Source organism: Pongo pygmaeus, chromosome 6 (genome assembly GCF_028885625.2).
Source record: "Pongo pygmaeus isolate AG05252 chromosome 6, NHGRI_mPonPyg2-v2.0_pri, whole genome shotgun sequence".
Taxonomy (NCBI): domain Eukaryota; kingdom Metazoa; phylum Chordata; class Mammalia; order Primates; family Hominidae; genus Pongo; species Pongo pygmaeus.
In genome coordinates this window covers 96,410,474-96,433,190 of record NC_072379.2, presented here as the reverse complement: position 1 = coordinate 96,433,190, position 22,717 = coordinate 96,410,474, and the positions used below count along the sequence as shown (strand labels likewise).

At 32.5% G+C, this 22,717-nt stretch overlaps 1 protein-coding gene across 2 annotated transcripts in view; it reads right to left on the bottom strand.

Annotated features, from left to right (window-relative positions):
* Positions 1-2,192: 2,192 nt before the first annotated feature.
* HGF (hepatocyte growth factor) overlaps positions 2,193-22,717 on the bottom strand; it is a 73,441-nt gene continuing 52,916 nt past the window's right edge. For both annotated transcript variants that reach the window (XM_054496232.2, XM_054496233.2), the window contains 8 exons: positions 20,383-20,516; positions 14,645-14,683; positions 13,312-13,408; positions 10,462-10,536; positions 9,456-9,596; positions 8,828-8,934; positions 8,572-8,717; positions 2,193-5,934 (listed from right to left, as the gene is read on the bottom strand). In XM_054496232.2, the coding sequence (XP_054352207.1) occupies positions 5,758-5,934; positions 8,572-8,717; positions 8,828-8,934; positions 9,456-9,596; positions 10,462-10,536; positions 13,312-13,408; positions 14,645-14,683; positions 20,383-20,516 (916 nt within the window). In that variant the 3' untranslated portion in view covers positions 2,193-5,757. The remainder of the gene's footprint in view (positions 5,935-8,571; positions 8,718-8,827; positions 8,935-9,455; positions 9,597-10,461; positions 10,537-13,311; positions 13,409-14,644; positions 14,684-20,382; positions 20,517-22,717) is intronic.

Sequence of the window (22,717 nt, the reverse complement as noted above, 5' to 3'; positions counted from 1 at the left end):
ACGAAACTAATCTAATTCAGTCATACACACACTATTGTAACAAATGAGAAGAAAGCATCAACAATTCGCAATTGTCAAATCATGGAAACAACCCAAATGCCCATCAATGAGAAGATGAAGAAACTGTGGTGTGTGTATGTATATAGATGGAATACTGTATCTATACATATGGTATACATATATATCATGTATACATATATATGGTGAGATATATATATGTGTGTGTGTGTGTATATATACACATATATAGATATATATATGAATGATGGAATACTACACGGCCATAAAAAGGAATGAATGAACAGCATTTGCAGTGACCTGGATGAAATTGGAGACTATTATTCTAAGTGAAGTAGCTCAGGAACAGAAAACCAAACATCGTATGTTCTCACCAATATGTGGATGCTAAGCTATGAGGACGCAAAGGCATAAGAATGATGCAATGGACTTTGGGGACTTGGGGGGAAGAGTGGGAGGGTGGCGAGGGGTAAAAGACTGCAAATATGGTGCAGTGTATACTGCTCGGGTGATAAGTGCACCAAAATTTTGCAAATCACTACTAAAGAACTTACTCATTTAACCAAATACCACCTGTACCCCAATAACTTGTGGGAAAAAATAATAAATAATAAAATAATAAAACATTCAAATATATATATATATATATAAAAGAAAGCGTAAGCAGCCACTGCGGCAGGCTGAGGAAATGATGATTTTTTGGATAGGGATGTTGAGGATGGAATCACATAGGAAACTCAGTGACATATGAAGGTTTTTAAATGTTGAAGAAAAGTATGATGTTCACAGGGACTGTTTGAACACAGACATGAAGTTTAAATATGAAGACATGTTCAAAAATGATGAAAATAAAATCATGTTAAGTAGTATTTGAGTGGGATGAGGGTCTGAAGTTGGCTTGGAGTTAAATTGTATGTCAGATTGATAAGTTTTTTGTTTTCATTGGTGCTTTTTTGATGTTGTTATTATTTACTTTTAAAATCCATAAATAAACATATAACCTATAATCCCATACTTCTTTTAAATTATGTAAAATCAATTAAGCTTCTTTCCTTTGCCAGGTATTTTCTGTCTTGCTTAGCTGTGCTTTAGGCAATAATACATTCTTCATAATACTATAAACTCTTTGCCAATTACTAGAAGTATTCCTTTCATCGTACTTTTAATTCTCGGCTTTTAAAAATAACGCATGCAATCGCGATATTTGTAAATATAAGGGACAAAAGAGAACTATAGAGTGCCAAGAATAAAACTTTTAATGTGAATTATACATGAGAGGCTTGTAATTTGGTGAAGGTGATATAGAAAACTTTTTAAGGATTGTATAGGTTAAGGATGGCGCCTGTGTAGGAGAATAATAAAATAGAATGGCAATTGAACTCTGGGATTAAAACACAGAGGAAATGCAGACCAAGATGATTCTATTCAGGACACTGACAAACGGTAACTATTTAGAGCATCACAATTTATAAGAGTAAATAAATAAGAAACCAACAAAAATATTTTCTAAGTATTTATCAGACCCCAGGTATTTAAACAGTTCACTCCCTAACTTTTACTGAGGACTCTGTTCAAATATCTCTTAAAGAGGCTTTGCTGGTCTATTCTATTTAAATAGCAGAATATAAGTTTAGAATGGAATGGAATTCTAGAAAAGAGAGAAAAAAAGGTCAAAATTTAGAGAAATTAGTTCTTCCAATTTGAATTAAATTAATCCATTGGATTCTTATTTATTCTTAACTGAATGCACACTTTAAAGAGATACGCAAACTGATTGATTAAATAATTTAAAATCACTTTTGTATTATACAGTGGCATGAGAAAGGAAATTAGGTGACAATTCATGGGAATATTTTGTATATATTGGCAAATAACAACACAGCACCATTCTAGCAAATATGAAGAATAAACAAATAGTTACATTTTACAGTGGGAGAAACTAAAGTGCATAGAGATTAACGGTTTACTGAAGACCATCTATATTGCTGTGGATATTAGTTGGAATAAAATAATAATTTTGTCTTAGTTCTATAAACAAGTTTTATTACAGTTTTTGCAAGAACGTGTATGTAATTTTTGTCAGTGAAGTCAACGTTGTTGCTATTTTCTGCATTTAAGCCCTAAGACAGGTATAAATATGTACATGTAAATAATTATAACAGAGAAAATAAGCGTTTTGATAAAATATTTTATTAATAATAATAATATAATCATGGTTATAAAAATAACAACTTTATTAACTACAGAAAGTTTATAATACAAGTCATAACCACAGTGTTCTCTTTTTTGGGTAAGCATACAGCTATACCACTCAATAGGCAGCTTATTAATTTCCTATTTACATACAAGACAAACAGTCATAGCATCCACAGTATTTCATTTTCAGTTTCCTAAAGACAGAAACTTTCTGTGCAAATGGAAATGAACCTACTTAAAAATTACACTGTCAAGATATATATGGTCCAAAAAATTTTAACTTTTTTTGTATTAGTAAATTCTTAGCTCCAACCTTAGTTGAATGTCGAGATAACTTCTTTTTGGACTTTATCATGACAAGTGATTTATTTTAAAATTATGTATTTTAAAAACAAAGGCCATGTACTTTTACCAAAATTAGTTTTATTTTTTAAATGAATTTGCCTATATATATGGGATGTAATTAATTATAATAGTATTTTTTGAATCTCAATAAATCAATTTAAGGCTTTTTAGTATAAGAGCTTATTAAAATTCTTTACCTCTTGATCTCTATATTGCAAAACCAGTATTTCTTTAAAAAAAGTTTAAAAAAAACAATGAAATGCCTGACAGCAATTTCCCACTTCTTGACAGTGTTCTTTTCAAGAGAATGTTGTGGCTATAACATTCACTTTGTACAGTACCATTGGTACCAACAAGAAATATTCACAGGAATAAGTGAAATACAATTTTGCTATCACATGCCATTATTGTTAATTTACTTGCCTTCCAGTGTCTCACACTTCCCATAATTTGAAACACTTAGATAGCAAGCAAAAGCCTGTTAATACTAGAAATTGACTCAATAGATTTTACTGAGGACCTGCCCACAGCATATAGGTAAAAGTCATTACACATTTTACAATACAATTAAAGAAGTATACAAAAGGATTATCATTCCTTCTGCACGGCAGAGGCATTATGAAAAATACTTTAGTTTTACACTTCAATTCCTGGTAGACATGAGAAAATGTCTACAATTATAACAGTACATAACCATTATTCAAACAGCCAAACCAAAAATCGCATTGAAACCTTCTGATTTAAAAGATCCTTTTGTCAATGACACAAAATAAAGTGGATTGTTGGATTTTTAAAAACGTTTAATAATTTATTCAGCAAAGAACACCTGGTAAATAGTGTCTTCCACCAGCAAATAATGACATGACTCTACCCTGTTCTACCACCTAAAATAACATGGACCTCATTCATCTAACTTTCATTGTCAATTCCACCCATGTCCCTCTATCACGAAAGGAGCCTCCCAAAGAGAGAATTACTTTGTACAGTTTGTTTGATGATTTATTGGTGGTATTGTTTTTAGCCTTTAATAAAATGAAAAATACTAGGCTCAAAATGTCTAAATACTTAGCTGTATCTTGTATCTAGCTAATCTTTATCTGTATTTCCAGGAAATATAGAGGAAGAGTCATAAAAGAAGTATTTTCAAAATGTGAGTATTTAAAATTATGACAATTTTTATAAAAGTTTTACAAATATCATTAATATGCAACAATAAAATTTCACTGGTTCAGCCAGAAGAAACTATGAAATATACTTTATATTTTGGCAATATGCTCTTGAAATTTCTAGGAGTTCTTATTAAAATGGTGTATTATATAAGGAAAAGAGAAACACAATCAGATAATATGATAGAGACTAGCAACTAGTTGGATGTCTTTTTGCTTCCACTTTAAGTTTTTTGATGCCAGCACATATCTTATTATGAAAAAAAAATTGTATAAGCATTTCTGGACTTGCCGCCCTATATTCTGTGGACTAAGCTCTCCATAAACTTAAAACCATTTTAGTCCAGATTGAACAGTATTCTAAAGAGCTGGTAAGGAATCATTTGGGGATTTGGCCTTAATAAAAATCACTCAAGAAAACTAAGTCAGAGAAATGGGAATACTGGATTCACACCATTCAAAAAATTATTTTTAAAGATGTTTTGTACAGGAAGATTTCTGCAAAAATTCAAAGCCTATCCTATTACTTTTTGTTATTCTATTTCTCAACAAATACATGATCTTTAGCTAAGCATGACAAATACAATGATAAATATGATAATTTGGCTGTTATACAGAACATAAAATTTAAATGTCTGTTACATATGGCATTAGGAGTGAACTTTGTAAAATGAAATAAGAAAAAATAAACATATCTTGATAAAATATCTGATTCAACAGATTCCACTCTACTTCAAAAAAAATAAACGAATACAGAGTTGAGACAAACTAGTTTCTTTCCTTTTACAAGTTGTCTTTTACTTCAAAAAAGCTTTATTAGGCTAAAATCTTCCAGGTTGACAAAAGTATTTTTATTTTTTTCTCCAATATATACTTTAATGCATGACTTGATGAACGGTATTTATAAAACTTTGGAGACATGGAAATTTTCCTCTTAAATTTTTTAAAATTTAAAGGCAGTGAGCTATAAGCCAATCACAGCAGCAAGTCTTAGATTTAACCTATTTAAATACATTTTTAATGACCAAAACACTTTTAAACTTCTTCAATTAGATACTAATCTGAGCACTTAAGAAATGCTTTAGGAAAATAGATCTACAAATACCTTGTGTAAATAAGTGGCCTTAAGTTTGGAGGAAACAAATTACACAAATAGAACTATTGCCCTCTTTCCTTTAAGAATTAGAAACTACATGAAATAACTAGGATAATGAATACATATAAACACCTAGATTAGGTGTTATTTAACCCTGGGTGATGGCCACACCTGAAATGCCAACCAAAGAAGATCATCTGCAGATTATGTATGGAGAATTAGCTAGTCATTTTGATCTTGCATCATTTTTTAATATTTCTACTTGTCTTTAGAGATTTCTGTTTTTTTGAGGTAAAACTATAGGTACATACTTCTAAAATATTTAGGGGTTACATTAGGTACACCATAATTTAAACTGTAGTGCATGCACATGTGTACCTAGGCATGTGTACATGGGTATGTGGTTTTGTAAAAAGTGTGTTTGTGTACCAGTATTGCAGGATACATGGTGAAGAGAAATGAATGAACTATAACATATAGCATAGGAAATGTAATATAATTTAATATAGGGCTACAATTTAGGGACACAAGGTGTAAATTGTTTTGGTGAGGTTAAAATAACATTTAATTTGTGGTTTACTCATTATTAAGAAACCAACATCAGAAAGCAGCTTAGACAGATTAATTGATTTTTTTCCCATGAAATCTTTATCATCCAGCAATTATACCTGTGTGTTTTTTTAATCCATTCAAGTATCTTCAGGAGATATGTTATTACACTTGCATGTACCTTAATTCACTTCAACATTGACAAAATAACACTGACAAACAAAACAACAGAAAACACCCATAAACATTAATGAGAATTTCAACAAACATGACTCTCCAGTAGTTGTCTTAGGATTGTTGTAAGTGACATTTTAAATTCCACATTCTCTGAAATCTTCATGTAAAAGACAGTTGTATTGGTGGGTGCTTCAGACACTCTTATTTCAGCTATGACTGTGGTACCTTATATGTTAAAATAATTTTGTGAATCCATTTTGCATAATACGCTACTCGGACAAAAATACCAGGACGATTTGGAATGGCACATCCACGACCAGGAACAATGACACCAAGAACCATTCTCATTTTATGTTGCTCACAAACAAGTGGGCCACCATAATCCCCCTAGGAGTAAGACATACAAAAACAAAGTATTATTAGGAATTAAAAAAAAGTTCATTAACATAATCATACATAGATTTGCATCTCAGAGATATATACAGAAAAAGAGAATAACTGCAACTGAAATACGAAGATATAAAAATTAGTGTACTAGACCATTTGTTGACTTTCTACTGAATTAGCCAAGACTGAGATAAGTACAAAGTTTAAAGTGTTCTATTATGTGTAATATTCTCCTAAAAATGACTTGCCTTTTCCAAAATAGTCAACCATCCTTTTAAGTGTGCTTTGCCTTTGTTGGATGCAGACTAACATATAACCATTTGTACCTATTTAATAAGGTAGATTTGATATTTATTTTGATCTTCTTATGTTCAATACAGAAAATTTGGAACATGTAGAAAAATACAAGTAAAAAACAAAATAACTTGTAATCATATAGTTTTAACAATTAAACTGCATTACATTTTCTCTTATTTCTAAAGCTTTTTTTTTTTTGCCTCTCCCAATCCTGACCTAGATGATCTTAACAAGTTAAATAAAAAACTTGTTGTCAACAAAATAATTCTGTTAGTTGAAATTGCTTTTCTAGGCAAGGAATATTCCTCCACTTACTGCTGGTATTAGCAGTTAATATAGTTATAGTTATATTTTATACCCTCCTTTCTGTAGCGTGTCCTGTGATTTCATGGCATTTCTTATATGGTAAGTCTGTTGCATCATCAGATAGCGATAGATGAAAGATGAACAGATAGCTTTATTTGTGTTGTGTATATATACATACATATATTCATTTATGGTTTTATTTATTCATATAAATATAATTATATAAAAAATATATAAGTAAATATAAATAAACAATGCACATAGTGTTATATATAACAACTACCACTGTGCTGCACCACTTTCATGAACCATGTAGCCTCCTAAGAAAGCAGTGGCTGGCTTTTGGTATCCTTATATGCAGAAGAGTGTTTGGAACTACCTTAATTTTCCCTCAACAGCGATGGGGGAAACCACTGCAAAATTAACTTATGTGATTCAAATGGAAAGAAGAGAGCCATTGGCATTCTATGATGGGGAAAACCAAGTTAGGGGTAAAGTAGAATATCAAACAGTAAAGAAATATAGTTTATTCCAAGAGACTACATAAACTGTGTCAGTTGAGGAAAGAAAACTGATTTTTAAACAAATGTACTAGTGATCACTGACACAAACTCCTCAAAGTAATTCACTCTGGAGACTTTCACTAAATATGATGTTACTGCTATTATACAAACATTTGGGAGATATCTCCTTCAAATTTATTTCAGTGGCTAAATTACCTTGATTTAAATGTCAGTGACATATATATTTTTAAAAACATTCTGGAGGATAAATACATTTTTGAGAAGTGGCGGAATCTACTTGAGGTCAAGTCTTATCAATAAAGTTAAAAACATATAGTATACAGATATGAATAATTCAAGCTGAAGAGGGAAGTGAAAAATATATAGGTGATAATCCAAATTAAAGGCTATTCTTCAAAAGCAGTTGTCAAATTGGTTTTACTAATGACAATAATTAGATGATCTGTAAGGTTGGGTCTAGTTAGAAACTTCTGTGTTTCCCAGATGCTTATTGCTTTTTCTTTTTAAAGTATAGTCATTTCTTTCTCCTAGTAAATGTTCCCTTGTTATAATGAACAATGGTTTCATTGTTCATGATTTACTAGAAAGGCAACAAATTTGAAACTGGTTATAAACATATAATCTGTTTCTAACCATATCATTTTTAAGCAGTTCTAAAAACTCACTTAGTAAACAGTAAACATTTTCTCTTCTTTTCAGAAATAAAATCTCAGAGCAAGGTGTATAACACTTGCATTTCAATACATATTTATGTTCCATACTTACAGCATGCATTTTCCTACATATCAAAGGACATTTCACTATCATTGAACTCATTTCATCCTTTGCCACACACAGCATTCCACAATCCCACAGCCCTGAAGCTTGGAGAACATGTCTCTCACATTCAAAATATAACTAAACTAACAGTTTAACAGCTTGTCTATGTAAAATAGGGGTAGGAACATTGCCAAGCCAAAATAACAGTTGCCTAACAAATGAAATGTCCAAGCTCGTAAAGTCACAAACTTTGACCTTTAGGCTTTTTAAAATAGAATCTGTTTAAACACATACACGGAGCGAGAGAGCAAAAGAGAGACCAGCTTACCCAAAAAGAGACTTAAAAGTTTAAAGCCAGGCATCTCTGAATGATATAATTAGTGGAGTTCACTTCAAGATAATTTGGGAAGATGAGATAAATTTAGAAAAACATTAGAAAAATGCAAACTATTGATCTAACTGATTTGGATACTTCTCATTTGAATAGCTTTCCCTTGGAGTTTCGGCTCTGCACACTTACTATTTTTTGAGTGACAAATGTCATCATAGTTTGCTGCTAATAAAACATTGATTATCTCACTGCTTAGTTAAAAGAAATGCAGAATATTACAGAGTTAATTTTCCCAATTCCTCTTTCCTAAAATAGGTTGGTATACAATATTTTTGATTTGAGAAAAATAAACAGAAAAAAATAAACATGAAACACTAAGCTATTAATCACATACTCCTTATTAAAGAACTTCCTTTTTACCTCACATGGTCCTGATCCAATCTTTTCAGCCCCAGCACATATTTCAGACTCATTCAGAGTCACCTTCCCTCGATGATGCTGGCTGCATTTCTCATTTCCCATTATATAGAGATGTGCCACTCGTAACAGACCATCATAGTTGATCACTAGATTGATGCAAAAAACATACAATAAGGTGAAAAAAGTAAGAAAAAAGACAAATGTGTTCTTTTTAAAATAAAATAAATATGGCCTCATCTTTTGAAAACTAGCTTACATCCAGTGTAGCCCCAGCCATAAACACTACAACTGGTCTTTTCAGGAATTGTGCATCCATAATTAGGTAAATCAATCGTACTAACAAAATCATCCAGGACAGCAGGCCTGAAACACAAAATACAATGGTAAGTAGTCTCAACTGGATTCAACACAAAATTAACATATTAAATGTAGTGTTCATGTTTAATATGGCATTCACAGAGAATGAAGTCCTGTTTCTTAAAAAAAAAAAAGTGGGAATGTCCAAATGTAATGATGACATTTGGAATAGGTAGTAAAAAAATGAGTCATGTATTTGCCAATATTTAAGAATAAATGGTCAATGCCATTTTTTAAAAGAATTATTTTACATTTGAAAGTTATCAAATAACTGCTAAGTTTCCGTTTTAAAACAGACTGATCAGACTGTTGGCCCAATATTAGTTATTCATTTTTTACAGTTTTGCAAATACCTCTCTCTATATACACACAGAGACCCATACGCACATGTACATACGTATATATATAGCATGTAACATGTTTATAATGCATCTGTATGACAGAGAAAGAACTGCCACACAGCTGAAGAAAGTGCTCCAACAATTCTTGTCCAGGTGAAAAATACAAATTCTTCTAAAGTAACTAACCTGGCAAGCTTCATTAAAACCAGATCTGATCCTTCAGGGCCGTATACCAGCTGGGAAACATTGAGAACCTGTTTGCATTTCTCATCTCCTCTTCCGTGGACATCATGAATTCCAAGCCAAGCTTCATAATCTTTCAAGTCTCTGTTTTGAAGGAAAAAAATTTAAATGTAAAAGATAGTAATTCCAAATTCTGTAGTATTATTCCTATCTATTGTTATTTTAGACTATTAAGGCACATAACCTAAATTTAAAATTTGATTCATAGTATAATAAAGAACAACACATTTGTTATGGGAGATTCTGAATACTACAAACATACATAAGCAGAAAGAGGCTTTAAATTGCTGAGATTCTAAATGACTATTTTAGAAACTTGCTTATGCTTGCTAGAGTAAGTCACTTGTGAAAAATGCTCAGGTAAAGCACGTTACATGAATTATAATTTTTTTCTGTGAATTTTGCTTTGTTTATGTCAGCTGTGTATATATTTGGTTTGGTAACAGGTTGAAGTTTTCTACAAACAAAATCAAAGTGACTTTGCTGAGAAGCAGGAAGGAAGTTTACAAATGCTGCCTCTTTATCTTTTCCTTAGGCTAATTTTCATTGAAAATTATGCCTAGGATGATCCTAAGGCTGACTCTACAGGTGAAAGAAGTAGTGAGGATTGAAAAAAGCCGATTGATAATTTAGGAAAAAAAAAAGAATTATATCTAGAAATACAGGGTACAAGTAGAAAGCTGGGATATAAAACATTTACATAATTCTAGCAAAATTTTCCCCAACTGAGGGTAACACTAATTGTGAAAAGAGGTGAACTGAAGTAGTGTCTTGTAAATATCAGTGAAGTCAAAGTAAGTTTTGTAAGCCAAATTCTAAAAACAAAATAATTTGTTCACCCCATTTGTGAATCTCTATAAAATGAATACATATTATAACCTTAAGAGCAAAGTGGAAGACATATACATTTTAAAGGCTCAAAATAACACTAGTTTTAAAAACACTTTACCGAGAAGGGAAACACTGTCGTGCAGTAAGAACCCAACTTTCCTTTATCAATGATCCTCCGCAGATATGTTTATTTCTGTGAAAAAGAGGAAAGAGAAACAAGTAACATCTGTGTAGAAAGAGTGACTGCCAATTAATGCAAAGCCCGTGGCTCCATTTGTTAAAAATAAATGCACTGCAGAGGAAAATATAGAAATTAACCCAACTGGAATAAAATGAGAAGTTCTTTTATCTGAAGGGTGATATTTGGTGATTGTAGCATTAGCTTTTTTTTCATAATGTGACTACAAATTTATGAAATCAATTTTACTTTTGTATAGTCTAAAGTTATTACACATCAATAGCCATCCCGAACACACACATTCGTGTGTAGGTACATCTATCCTTGTGAGGAACGTATGTGCTACAAATATAGGATAATTATAATTTTTTTAAAATGTGAATCTATTTTAAATTCAGTGTTTGCTTATTAAAAATGCAAAGTTGAGTTCTTATTTGAACCCTGAAAACCATCTAGTGGTAGTAATTTTATTTGTGCACTACTTCCTTCTTCTACTACCATTATGTAGTTTTGATATATTCACTTAAAATGTAACTGAATCTGAATAAATTACTTTTTCCAGTATAAGATCAGGAATATAATATTTCATCTCTAAAGTAAAACAATTTTGCAAGGCAAATCGTTTAGGAAATTGTAAAATATTTGTAGAGTATGATGAGTACTAGTACATTTTTTTGATGATATCCAAAATCTGTAAATCCATTTTTTTTGGCAGAGACATGGAAAAAGCACAACTTTTCATAATTTACATTTCCAAAGAGTACAGATGTTCAGTGCTTCAGAGGGTAATACTAGAAGTTTCCCAGACTGAGACTACAGTTATTTATGGCCTTTACCACACAGGAGGATAAGAAAATATATTGACTTTTAATTTCTATCCTTCTCAGTATGAGTTTTGGAAGAATAACTAAGCAGCTGTTGTTGCTAAGAACTTGGATTTAAAAAGGAAGAAAACTAAAAATTTACAGTACTCTAATCTGATGGAAAAATAGCTTCACCTGCTTCTCCAACAACGGAGATGACCAAAGCAGTATCCTTGTGAATTCTCTTACTGGAAAAAATAACTTAGAATTATTAATATATGTCTTCTTTTATCCTCTGGGGTTATAAGAGAAGCAAAGAATCACCAATTAACTCAAATGTGGATTATTGAAAGATTTCTCCTTCCTTCCTTTCTTCTTCTTCTTTTTTTTTTTTTTTTTGAGACAGAGTGTCGCTCAGTAGCTGGGATTACAGGCATGTGCCACCATGCCTGGCTAATTTTTGTAATTTTAGTAGAGATGGGGTTATACCATGTTGGCCAGGCTGCTCTTGAACTCCTGACCTCAAGTGAGACACCTGCCTCAGCCTCCCAAACTGCTGGGATTACAGGTGTGAGCCACCAAACCCAGCCTCTTGAAAGATTTTCTATAATTAAGAAAATTAAACACTCCAACAGAATTCTAAAGTCTTTACTAAATCCTCATACTGCACACTCAGCTTTAATATTCTGGTTAGTTTCACAATTCTTGTTTAGTACTACACACCTAGGACAGCTATACTACAATTATTGGCATAAGTATTTATAAAATCTGATGAGCCATTCCTTGAGAAAAGGGTATACTAAAAAAGAACTTTAGGCCATCTCCGACAACATTGTGGTCATCTAAAGTCACATATATCAAATTATATAAACTCTTGCTTTCCAATAATTGGTTTATTCATAAAAGGACTTCTGTTTCAAGTTGTCTCTATTCTAATGTCACTGTGATTTAATAATAGTAACAGATATACCTTCTTTTTCTCTACTCTAGGAGGCTAGCGGTGAGGGAACAGGAGGGTATTCTAAAAGAGGGGATATTTAGGCTGAAATTTGAAGGAGAAAGAATTTTCAGGCATAAAACATGGAGGAAGAAAGCCACAATGTGTTGTGGGAACAACAGCATAAAGGCTTAAAGGAAGAAACGTGAGGTATCTAGAAAACAAGAGACAATATGGTTCAAATTCAGATGTATCTTGGGGTGTGTTGCGTGAAGTTCTGATAGAGATAGCCAAAGACATAAATATTTTAGCATTCCAATTAACATACAGAATAATATATGTAGTATATGAAAGTTGTAAAATCAGATTTTAACATATTTTCAGTATTTAATTCTTATGACATAATTATTAAGCATAATTTTCTCTAACAATATGATTTGCAAAGTGATTTTATGTAGAACATGTCATTGATTCTTAAGAGCATTGAGAAATAGACATGTCAAGAATTTTGTATCCCCACTGATTATTATAATATCAAGACTATTTAACTATTGGCCTTTTTGTAATGATAAAATGCTCTAGAATTTAAAATTGCCATTTTTCATTTGATTGACAAGGAAAAAGTCAGAAATTAAAAACAAATATAAATGTTTTGACATGATCATGCATAAACATATTAGAAAATAAACCCATAATATCCTAGATTGGAAATTTAATAACAAGTATCATAACTACTATGGTAATATTAAGGCTTCAATAGGTCCTCCGTATTTTGCTTAATCAGAACCAAAGTGTCTCTTAGAATCAGGGACAATGCCAACACAAATGGGACCTTTGTGAAGATTTAAAAAGGCACTACCTCTGGAGGCACAAATTATAGTCCAGAGCTTACAGTCTGGCAAGCAGAATGTGATCAGGCTCCTCTTTTACTGCCTCACCCAGGTGCCCTGTGGAGGGTACAGACTTCAGGACCATATGTGTCCATATTTCTGGGAATAGGACTCTTGTACATATTCTGGATATGCGTGACTTGCATCTATTAATAATTACCTGTATCTCAAACTAACCATCCATCCTACATTTGTTCGTGTTGGAATCCCATTTACAACTCGCAATTGTTTCGTTTTGGCACAAGATATTACAGGATCTGAAACAGGACCAAAGATACCATTTTAAAATAAGAATTTGAAATAATCAGTGCCTCTTAGTTTTCTTAAATGCAATGATAATTAGACAAATGTAACTATTCTTATTGTGTCCAAAGAACAGTTTGGAGAAAGAGTAGTTTTATATGACCGCAGCATTATATTAAGCACTTAACACTTGCCATCTTCATCTAAGAAGTTGAGTAACTCAGAAAAACAAATCAACTCAAAGCAGACAGGATTGCCATGAGAGTGACAATGGTTTTGCTCACAATACACTAAGACCAAGCTCCTCAGGTCTAATCCCTCACCACCCTTAAGATAATATAAACCAAAGTTATTTATAATGGTTATTTCTAAAGGTCAGTAGAAATCAATAGATTCAGTGAAAAAAACAAAACCAAGCTTTACTTGGATATTACTTCTGAATTTGCACAGTTAGATTGTAGATTTATTCACTATGTCTTACCAACATTTGATTTATTGAAATCATATCCAAATGATATAATTATTATATTCAAATCATTATGTCCAAAGACATAATACAAAATTCATTGGAGTAAATGTTTTTCTGACCCTCCTCTGTGCTCCTCGCCTTATCCTCTCTACTTCTGCCCATGGTCTAGAATAGATTTCCATTTGCTTCCTGAGCCTGGAGCACAGCAGGTGGTATTTTAAATCAAAAACACTTGAGTAACTTCCTTCAGCTCAAGAGATATGTGAAAATAAAATACAAGTGGCCCCCAACAGATTCTTAAACTGAGGATTAACTGAATATCTCAGACTGTGTCATCTTGTGCCCACTTGACTGTAGGGCATGCAGAGAAGTTTACAAATAGAGTAGAATAGAGGCACTGAATAACTTTCCAACTTTCGGGTTTCATTCTTCCTGACTTCAGCATCCTAATTTTATTAAATCATGGTATATATAAAGGTGGTCCATTATACGCATTGTGCCCCAAATTAAAAGTAAATATAAACACTCTTTTCAAAATCACATATACCATCTTATAGGTTTTTTGCAAGAGAATTGAATTTTTATATTCACTATGCAGTTGCCTTTGAAACTCCTTTACACCTATGCATAGAAAAATGTATTTTAAAAAGTAAAAATAAATAGATTAATTTATTTTTATAATGGAAGCTAATATAGATAATTTTCTTTGAAAGAAATAATGACACTTCTGACACACAGAGAGAGACTCAGAATATACTTTATATTGTGAAATATTACTTACGGTCTAAATTGACTATTGTAGGTGTGGTATCACCTTCACCTGTAAAAATAAATGTATAGATAAATACATAATTCATATATGCATATATCTGTTCTATAAAACCAAATATATATTAAAATCCAAGTATCAATGAATTCAGTAATTTACTAAAATTCTTTTTTTGTTGTTGTTTTGTTTTGTTTTGAGACAGAGTCTCATTCTATCACCCAGGCTGGAGTCCAGTGGTGCTATCTCAGCTCACTGCAACCTCCCCCTCTCAGGTTCAAGCGATTCTCCTGACTCAGCCTCCCAAGTAGCTGGGACCACAGGCACACACCATCACACCCAGCTACTTTTCGTATATTTAGTAGAGACGGGATTTCGCCATGTTGGCCGGGCTGGTCTCAAACTCCTGACCTCAAATGATCCACCTGCCTCAGCCTCCCAGAGTGCTAGGGTTATAGGCATGAGCCACCACACCTGGCCAATTTACTAAAATTCTTGACATTTTATTCAGAGATAAAATGTAAACTCTTTTGAGTAATTATACATCACGTTTACTGGATAATATTGTAAGTATATGCCCTCTGGTACTAGGTGATATGAGCAGAGCCCTATTTTATGACTGTGGAGGCTCTCAGGTGTGTGTTTTGATTATCATTGGCCATTTGAATTACATTGCCATCATCAAGGAGCTGCCTCGATCCACCAAGATGTCCAACATCCTACACCATGAACATTCCATTGAATACTCATGTTCATTATTGTCTGCTTGGACTCTTCATATTGATAGGCCATTTGCTTCTGTAATTTGAATCATTTAATTTTTTTTCTGAAAACTTTTAGTTTTATATGGTTAAGGATAATTGCAACTACACAAACTTCATAAATCTCTGCAAGGATTCTAGAAGATAGATATCAATGTCACTAACGGAAAAAGAGGAATAATACAATATAATCATGCTTTGTTGTTTGAATATTTCAAGGGTTGATTTTTCCAGATGCTAGTAAAAAATATGAAAAAAAGAGAACACTGAAAACTACAAATTAATTCTAATTAAAACCTGTAGCTTACTACTTTTTCATCTCTACTGGGGCTTAATTGCCACAAATAGGAGAAAATCTTGGAAGATGCGAGGATTTTGAAATACTTATGCTGTAATGAATGAGACACAAGACATTTCCTGGAGCTTAATGTGTGACTATTCAGAATTGATGGCATAGAGTTCAGTCAGGCACTGTTTAGACCCAGATGGTTGTTAATCCCTGGAAATGCGCTGAGCTCAAATAAGCCAGCAACAAACCAATAATGTATATGGATTCCTTTGTAATAGATGCCAATGTGATTGTTATTTATGAGGATAGTTGTGAGAATTAATATATACTTATTTAAGTTCATTTTTCAGATCTAGATATTTTAAATGAATAGGTTAATGGTAAACATATAAAATTCATCATTTCTCTTTCCCTGTAGCTTATCCTAGAGGAGAGTTTGACAGTCAGCTGAGGTCAGTGTTTTAGTTCATAAGTATGAGTTAAGATTGAGGCGGACTATGGTAACAAAACATCAAGGATATTGGTTTTCCACGTAAGTCAAATACTTGAAAATGTTAAATAAGAAGATATTTATTTCTTATTTTGTGAGGAGAAAGACTGGTTATTTGTTCTATCTTTACTTGTATATTAAGTCTCTTATTTCTAAGCATTAAGCTAATAGGTCAACAAAATGCTTAGTTAACTCTTGTATCTTACAATATATTTAGTTTTAAAAATTTGTAGATATGGCCTTGCGTGGTGGCTCGCGCCTGCCTGTAATCCCAGCACTTTGGGAGGCCGAGGCGGATGGATCACAAGGTCAGGAGTTCAAGACCAGTCTGGCCAACACAGTGAAACCCTGAATCTACTAAAAATACAAAAAATCAGCCAGGTGTGGTGGCAGGCACCTGTAATCCCAGCTCCTTGGGAGGCTGAGGCAGGAGAATCGCTTAAATCTTGGAGGTGGAGGTTGCAGTGAGCCAAGACTGCTCCACTGCACTGCAGCCTGGGCAACAGTGTGATACTCTGTCTCAAAAAAAAAAAAATGTAGATACTATACATTTTAGGTTTTAATAATTAATAGTAATGTATATGTTTTGTTTTCTCTAATTCAATATTTCTCACACTTTAGCATAAACTGAAATACATTTTAAAATTAAATTTCTGGGGATTCTGGGTTGGTGGCTGGATGCATCCATTTAACAAGCATCCTAGGTTCTTCTGTTGCAAGCCTGGAGTAAAACTTGAAAAACTACTTTCTAGGCCTTTTCCATTTCACTGCCAAATACTATTCTCACTTTTCTTCCTTTCCTTTCACCACTGTCTATACTACACTATCTATACCACACTACTTTCCGACTCATGTCTAAAAAATATATGTGATACAATACTTATTTTTTATTGGTTCAACTTAAATTTGAAGAAAGAAAACATGTCGATGATAAAAGTTTTACCTACTGAAGAGTAGGGGGGTGTGTGTGTGTGTGTGTGTGTGTGTGTGTGTGTGTGTGTGTGTGTGTATGGCCTCAGAACCAAACATGGACTTTTTCTGAAAACATAAAGAAAACTTTCTCCCACTCTTCTTAAAGTTTTAACTCAATTTCAAAAGTTTACGAATATCATGTATTTCTCCATGAAGAAATCTATGTTCACATTCTCATTTTATATATTGTTAATATATACATATTATATGATTATATTGCTTTGTAATTGTTTCCATAAATGTCTCCCTTCTATACTATGAACTACTTAAAATTAAGAAGCAGTGTTTGTATTTTTATAAACGTAGTATGTTATATATGGCTTTGCACACAATAGCAGCTCAATTAACAATAATGAATGAATAAATAAAAACAGAGATGGAAGTTAAGGTTTTGTCTGTTTACTATGCAACAGACACTGTTCACAACAGTCCCATATAATAGGTACTTTTATTATAAAATATTGCAAATACAAATATGAGTCCTAGGTGGGTTTGGTAACTTGCCCAAGGTACTTAAAAGTGATGGGTCCGGCATTCTTAGGAAGTCTGGATTGAAGTTCTTAACCACTATGCTCTTGGTAGCTAATTAAGATTTTTCTAAAATAGTATACTAACTGTGTCTGTGTATACTCAATCATATAGGCACCTTTACATTTTTATGTTTGCATATTTGATAAACTTAAAAATATGTAAAATATTATTTTGTAAGCATGTTAGAAAAAAAGAATAAAAACTTTTACATGTTTTGTAAGAGAATTTTACAGTGTGAAAATGATTTATACAGTCTTTGCAGTTATATAAATAATAAGAACTCAAATCTTCTAAAGACAAATATTATCACCCTTTCACCAGGGAGAAAATGTAAATAAATTCTGGCTATAAATATTAGTTAGAAAAATGACAGTGTAAAAATCTTTATTGAAATTAATGTGTGGTATACATTGAAATAAAATGATTTATCTGCAAAAGCATTTAATCAAATACTAGTAACCCCATCAAGTCTTTCAACAGCACATTACTTTTAGTTTAAAAATATTAGTTAAAAAAATTTTTTTGAAAACTTGTAAATTATTAGAGTACTGGCTCTCTTGGTTTGTGATTATAAATGAAATCACAGTGCCTTGAGATACTATAGGGCATTACACTCTTAACCATGCATATGTGCTAGATAGAGCTGCTGTGATTTTTAAAAATCTGGAACTCTGTAGAGGAAGCAAAATAACCTGTTTTAGAAGGCAGATAATTGCCTTTTTCCTTCTTCCTACACGATTGTATATTCTATGAGCCTCCATTAGTCTTAAACATAGAGACTTAACAAAAACATAGTGCTATAAAACTAGTACTTAGAAAAATAATAATCTTTTAATAATTTTTAAATATTTTTGTATGGCATTCTCTGAAAAGGTAGGTGTGTTTCTTTTAACATTGGGCCTATGCCAACCTTAATAAGGGAAAAGTGAAGAACATTAGGAAAACAAATTAATTTGAAAGGCTATGATCATGGCTGATAAAATGAAAATAAACTTATTAGAAATGCCATTTATTTGCAAACATATAATATATTTAGTTATTTATTCTTATAGAGAATTTCCCAACCTATTAAAACTAGATGGAGCAGCTCCAAGTCTTAATTACAGGTAGACTTCATTAACATCATATTTTAAAAGTTTGCCTTTAATGCTAGAATTTCATAAAACATGACTGCTGTTTCCATTTAAGGTGAAATTTACCTCTTTAATTTGACATAAATTCTAGAAAAACATAGACTTGTGTTTGTATTTCATTTTTTAAAAGCAACATTATTATTTCTTCAATTTAATCTCTTTTGAGAGTAGATATTTTTGCTGCTGTTCTCAAGGTACTTGCTACTACTGGCTTGTCTCACTAGAAAAACATTCTTAAAACAAAGTTCTTATTGAACTTATAGAAGTATTTCCTTTCTAAAGAGAAGGTGGTTTAACATTGTGGTAAAGGATGTTTGTTGTAAACATAGAGTTACAGATACATAGTATAGTAAAATGGTCTCTTTCTACTGACACAGTTTTATAAAAAGGCTTTTTCACTCAATAACATATTTAAGACATACTTACATCTCAATACATATTACTCTACGTCAGTGGTTACCAGTGGAAACGACTTTGCCCTCCAGGGGACATTGGCAATGTCTAGAGATAGTTTTGATTGTCACGACTTGGAGCAGGTGTCATGCTACTGGCATCTAGTGGATAGAGTCCAGGAATACTACTAAACATGCTACAATGCACAGAACAGCATCTACCCCAAAATGTGGGTGTGCGGAGGCTCAAAAATCTTGATCTATGTCAACATTATTACTGCTTTTGATACATTTTATCAAACTAACTTCCAAGCAGGATTTTGAATTCACACTGTAAGTAGCATAGAATTGAGACAGTCTGATTACCCAGGTCCTCACTAATACTGGATATTTACAATCATTTTATTTGCCAACCTGACAGGTAGAAGTGATTTCTCATGTCTTAAATATTTTTTTTCCTACTAATATGTTTTAATGCCTTTTCATTTATTTATTAGCTATATTTTTGAAGATTTATTTTCTACTTTTTTTTCCTGAGTTCTCACATCTTTTTCTTATTGATATCTAGGGACTTTTTAATATGAATTATACCAGACATGTATTTTATATGAACTATGTCAAACATGTATTATATTTTTTTATATAACTTCTACTTTATACACTAATATCTTTTTAACAAAGCCATCTGGGAATCAGATAACTGGGTGGAAAACTCCAGGCTCTTCTTTAGTCTTAAGTTAAAGAACTGAGAAGGAAATAGAAGTACCACTAGTTCAGATCTGCTCACGGCTCTTTTAGTGGGCTGGGAACTTTGCTGAGAGCTCTGCTATATTCAGAAGCCGAACAGGTAGCATTGGTGTTGGGGAGGGGGAGATCTTTCTAGCCCAGTCATATTAGAACTGTGGCCAATTAATGCTTTCGGAATCCCAATGGAAATCTTCTGAGGGAAGAGAATCTCCTTTAAAATGTTAAAATTTCTTCTTATCTATACGAGAGATGGAGAGAGAGAAAGAGAGACCATGTGGTATGTCTGTGTGTGTGTTGTGTACATTTGTGTGTGTTGCTCTCTGGAGAGCTTCCTCATTTGGGAATAAATGCCAGACCACCTATATTATTTACAACTTTTAGATGAAATGTAGTACATTTAAAATATTTCACAAGACACCAATCCCTAACTGTACTTACAACGAGAAATAGGGCAATAATCCCAAGGAATGAGTGGATTTCCCGTGTAGCACCAGGGTCCATGAGCATCATCATCTGGATTTCGGCAGTAATTCTCATTCAGCTTACTTGCATCTGGTTCCCAGAAGATATGACTGCGGAAACAACAGGGTTTGCACATCACAAGATGCTCATTCCATCCAAGAGACACAAAATATTACAAAAAGATATAATCTCAGCACATTACTTTCACTGTAGATATAGCATAACCTTTTACTTGGGATGAATTTTAGCTATTTTGTTTGAGGTCTGTTTGGTTGCTACTGTTGTTCCTACACTTTAGAAGCAGATTCTCTAACTTGAAAATATGGAAGAGGGCTCCATAATTGGGATATTAGATTTTGTGATTTTGCCTCTATTTGATAATCCCAGTGGCATGGTAACGATACTTCTGTGCATAGAAATAAGAGAAACATTGTCTAAAGCAAGCAGATGGCAAAGATTAAAACTATAAAATACATAAAAAATACAAGCTATTATACAAGTATTTTTTTACATTTTAGATACAAATGAAGCATCACTAGCAATATCACTAGGACAGAGTACAAGAGGATATACTGAAATTAATAATGTGTTAATTAAATAATTAAAATTCTAAATTTTACTGGTCATAGTTACAAAATATTATTTTCTGACAGATAACCAAGCAATACTTTATTTCTAATTTACATCTTAACTAAATTTATTACAAAAGAAAAGCAAAGATTGTAAATTTGCTGTAAATTATTTTATAAGGCCATTTTCATTCACGTAACATCAATATTTACATTTACCTCAATAACATGAATGAAGTCAATTCTACATGGCCACCTTGACTGATCATAAAAGTAATTAAAACTATGCATCTTACTGAACTTGTTTCTAGTTATTAATTGCTACCATGCTTGAATATAATTAATGTGTCATTTAAAATAAAATTTTAAAAAGCTTGGACATGGAAACTTGGACTATATTTCCAGACCAAGGTTCATTTTTCTGGACCAAGAATAACAGTAAACACATATAGTACTCATTACATGCCACATCGTGTTGTAGGTTCTTTATAGATATAACCTTAGACCAATCTTATGAGATAGTCTTTAAGGTTATGCCATATTACATTTGTGGAAATTGAAATCCAGAGAGGAAAACTAATTGGTGTAATGTCACATGACTTGCAAACACTAGACCTGGGGTTTGAACCCATGGCTGTTTCAAGAGTCAGTGCTCAAAACCGCCATGCTCTATCTCCTACTTACAAAGTTTGTCCTTAAGCCAAAATGGTACCATGTGACTTAATCTTTGATCAATTTCTTACAAATTGTTTCCAAAAGTCAAACCTAAACTTGATGAATTAAGTATTATTAGAGACCCATTGATAGTTTCTAAATAAATATATCACATATTTTCAGTGGCATGCTGGTAAAAGTTTACCAACTGGTACTTTGAGTTGTGTGTGTGCTAAGGATGAAGATGAGGAATCCTCGTCTGTAGCTGTTGCTGATTTCTGTAGTGTAAATACTTCTACCATGAAAATTCCAAACTTCTAATGTAAAATCACTGAAGACAACGCTTTTGAAAGACGATGAGAACAATTATCTCTCACAAGTCCATAAGAGCAATCCACCCCACCCACCACTGCATGTTTCTAAAAATGCTTTAAAAAACAGCAGTGCTGAAAGTAGCATTTATTTTAATCATGCCAATTCTTACTTAAAATTATTTAATAAATCCTTTTAATCCTCAGGATAAAATTTAGATTTCTCAACTGAGCTTACAAGACTCTCTATATGGTGTTGCCACTTTATGAATTCCTTCTCTGTGGACATTGAACAAGTTACATTCTTTCTGTCTTACCAAAATTATTTCCTATATTCAAATAATCTAATGCTTTGGCCTTTGCACATGCAATTTCTTGTGTCTACTGTCCTCTTCCTCCTCTACTTCCCTTGCCCAATTCCTACTCATCATGTACATCCCAGCTAATTTCTCTCCTTTAAGAACCCTTCCTGACCACTTATGTCTGAGTAGGCACTTCTTTGCATTCCTATAGCATAAAATATGCTATCTTTCATAGTTTTCATATGGCATTCCCTGTTTGCTTTCATCCCACACTAGAGTGGGAGATCTATAAGGACAGAACTCTGCTGCTCTTTGAAGTCCTAGAACTCCAGTGTCGATACAGTAGCCACTGGCCACATACGGCTACTGAGAAATTGATCCAGTCCAAATTGACATGTGCTGTAAGTGTAAACAGACACCAGATTTTGAATATGGAGCATAAGAATATAATGTAAAAGATATTTTTAATCATTTT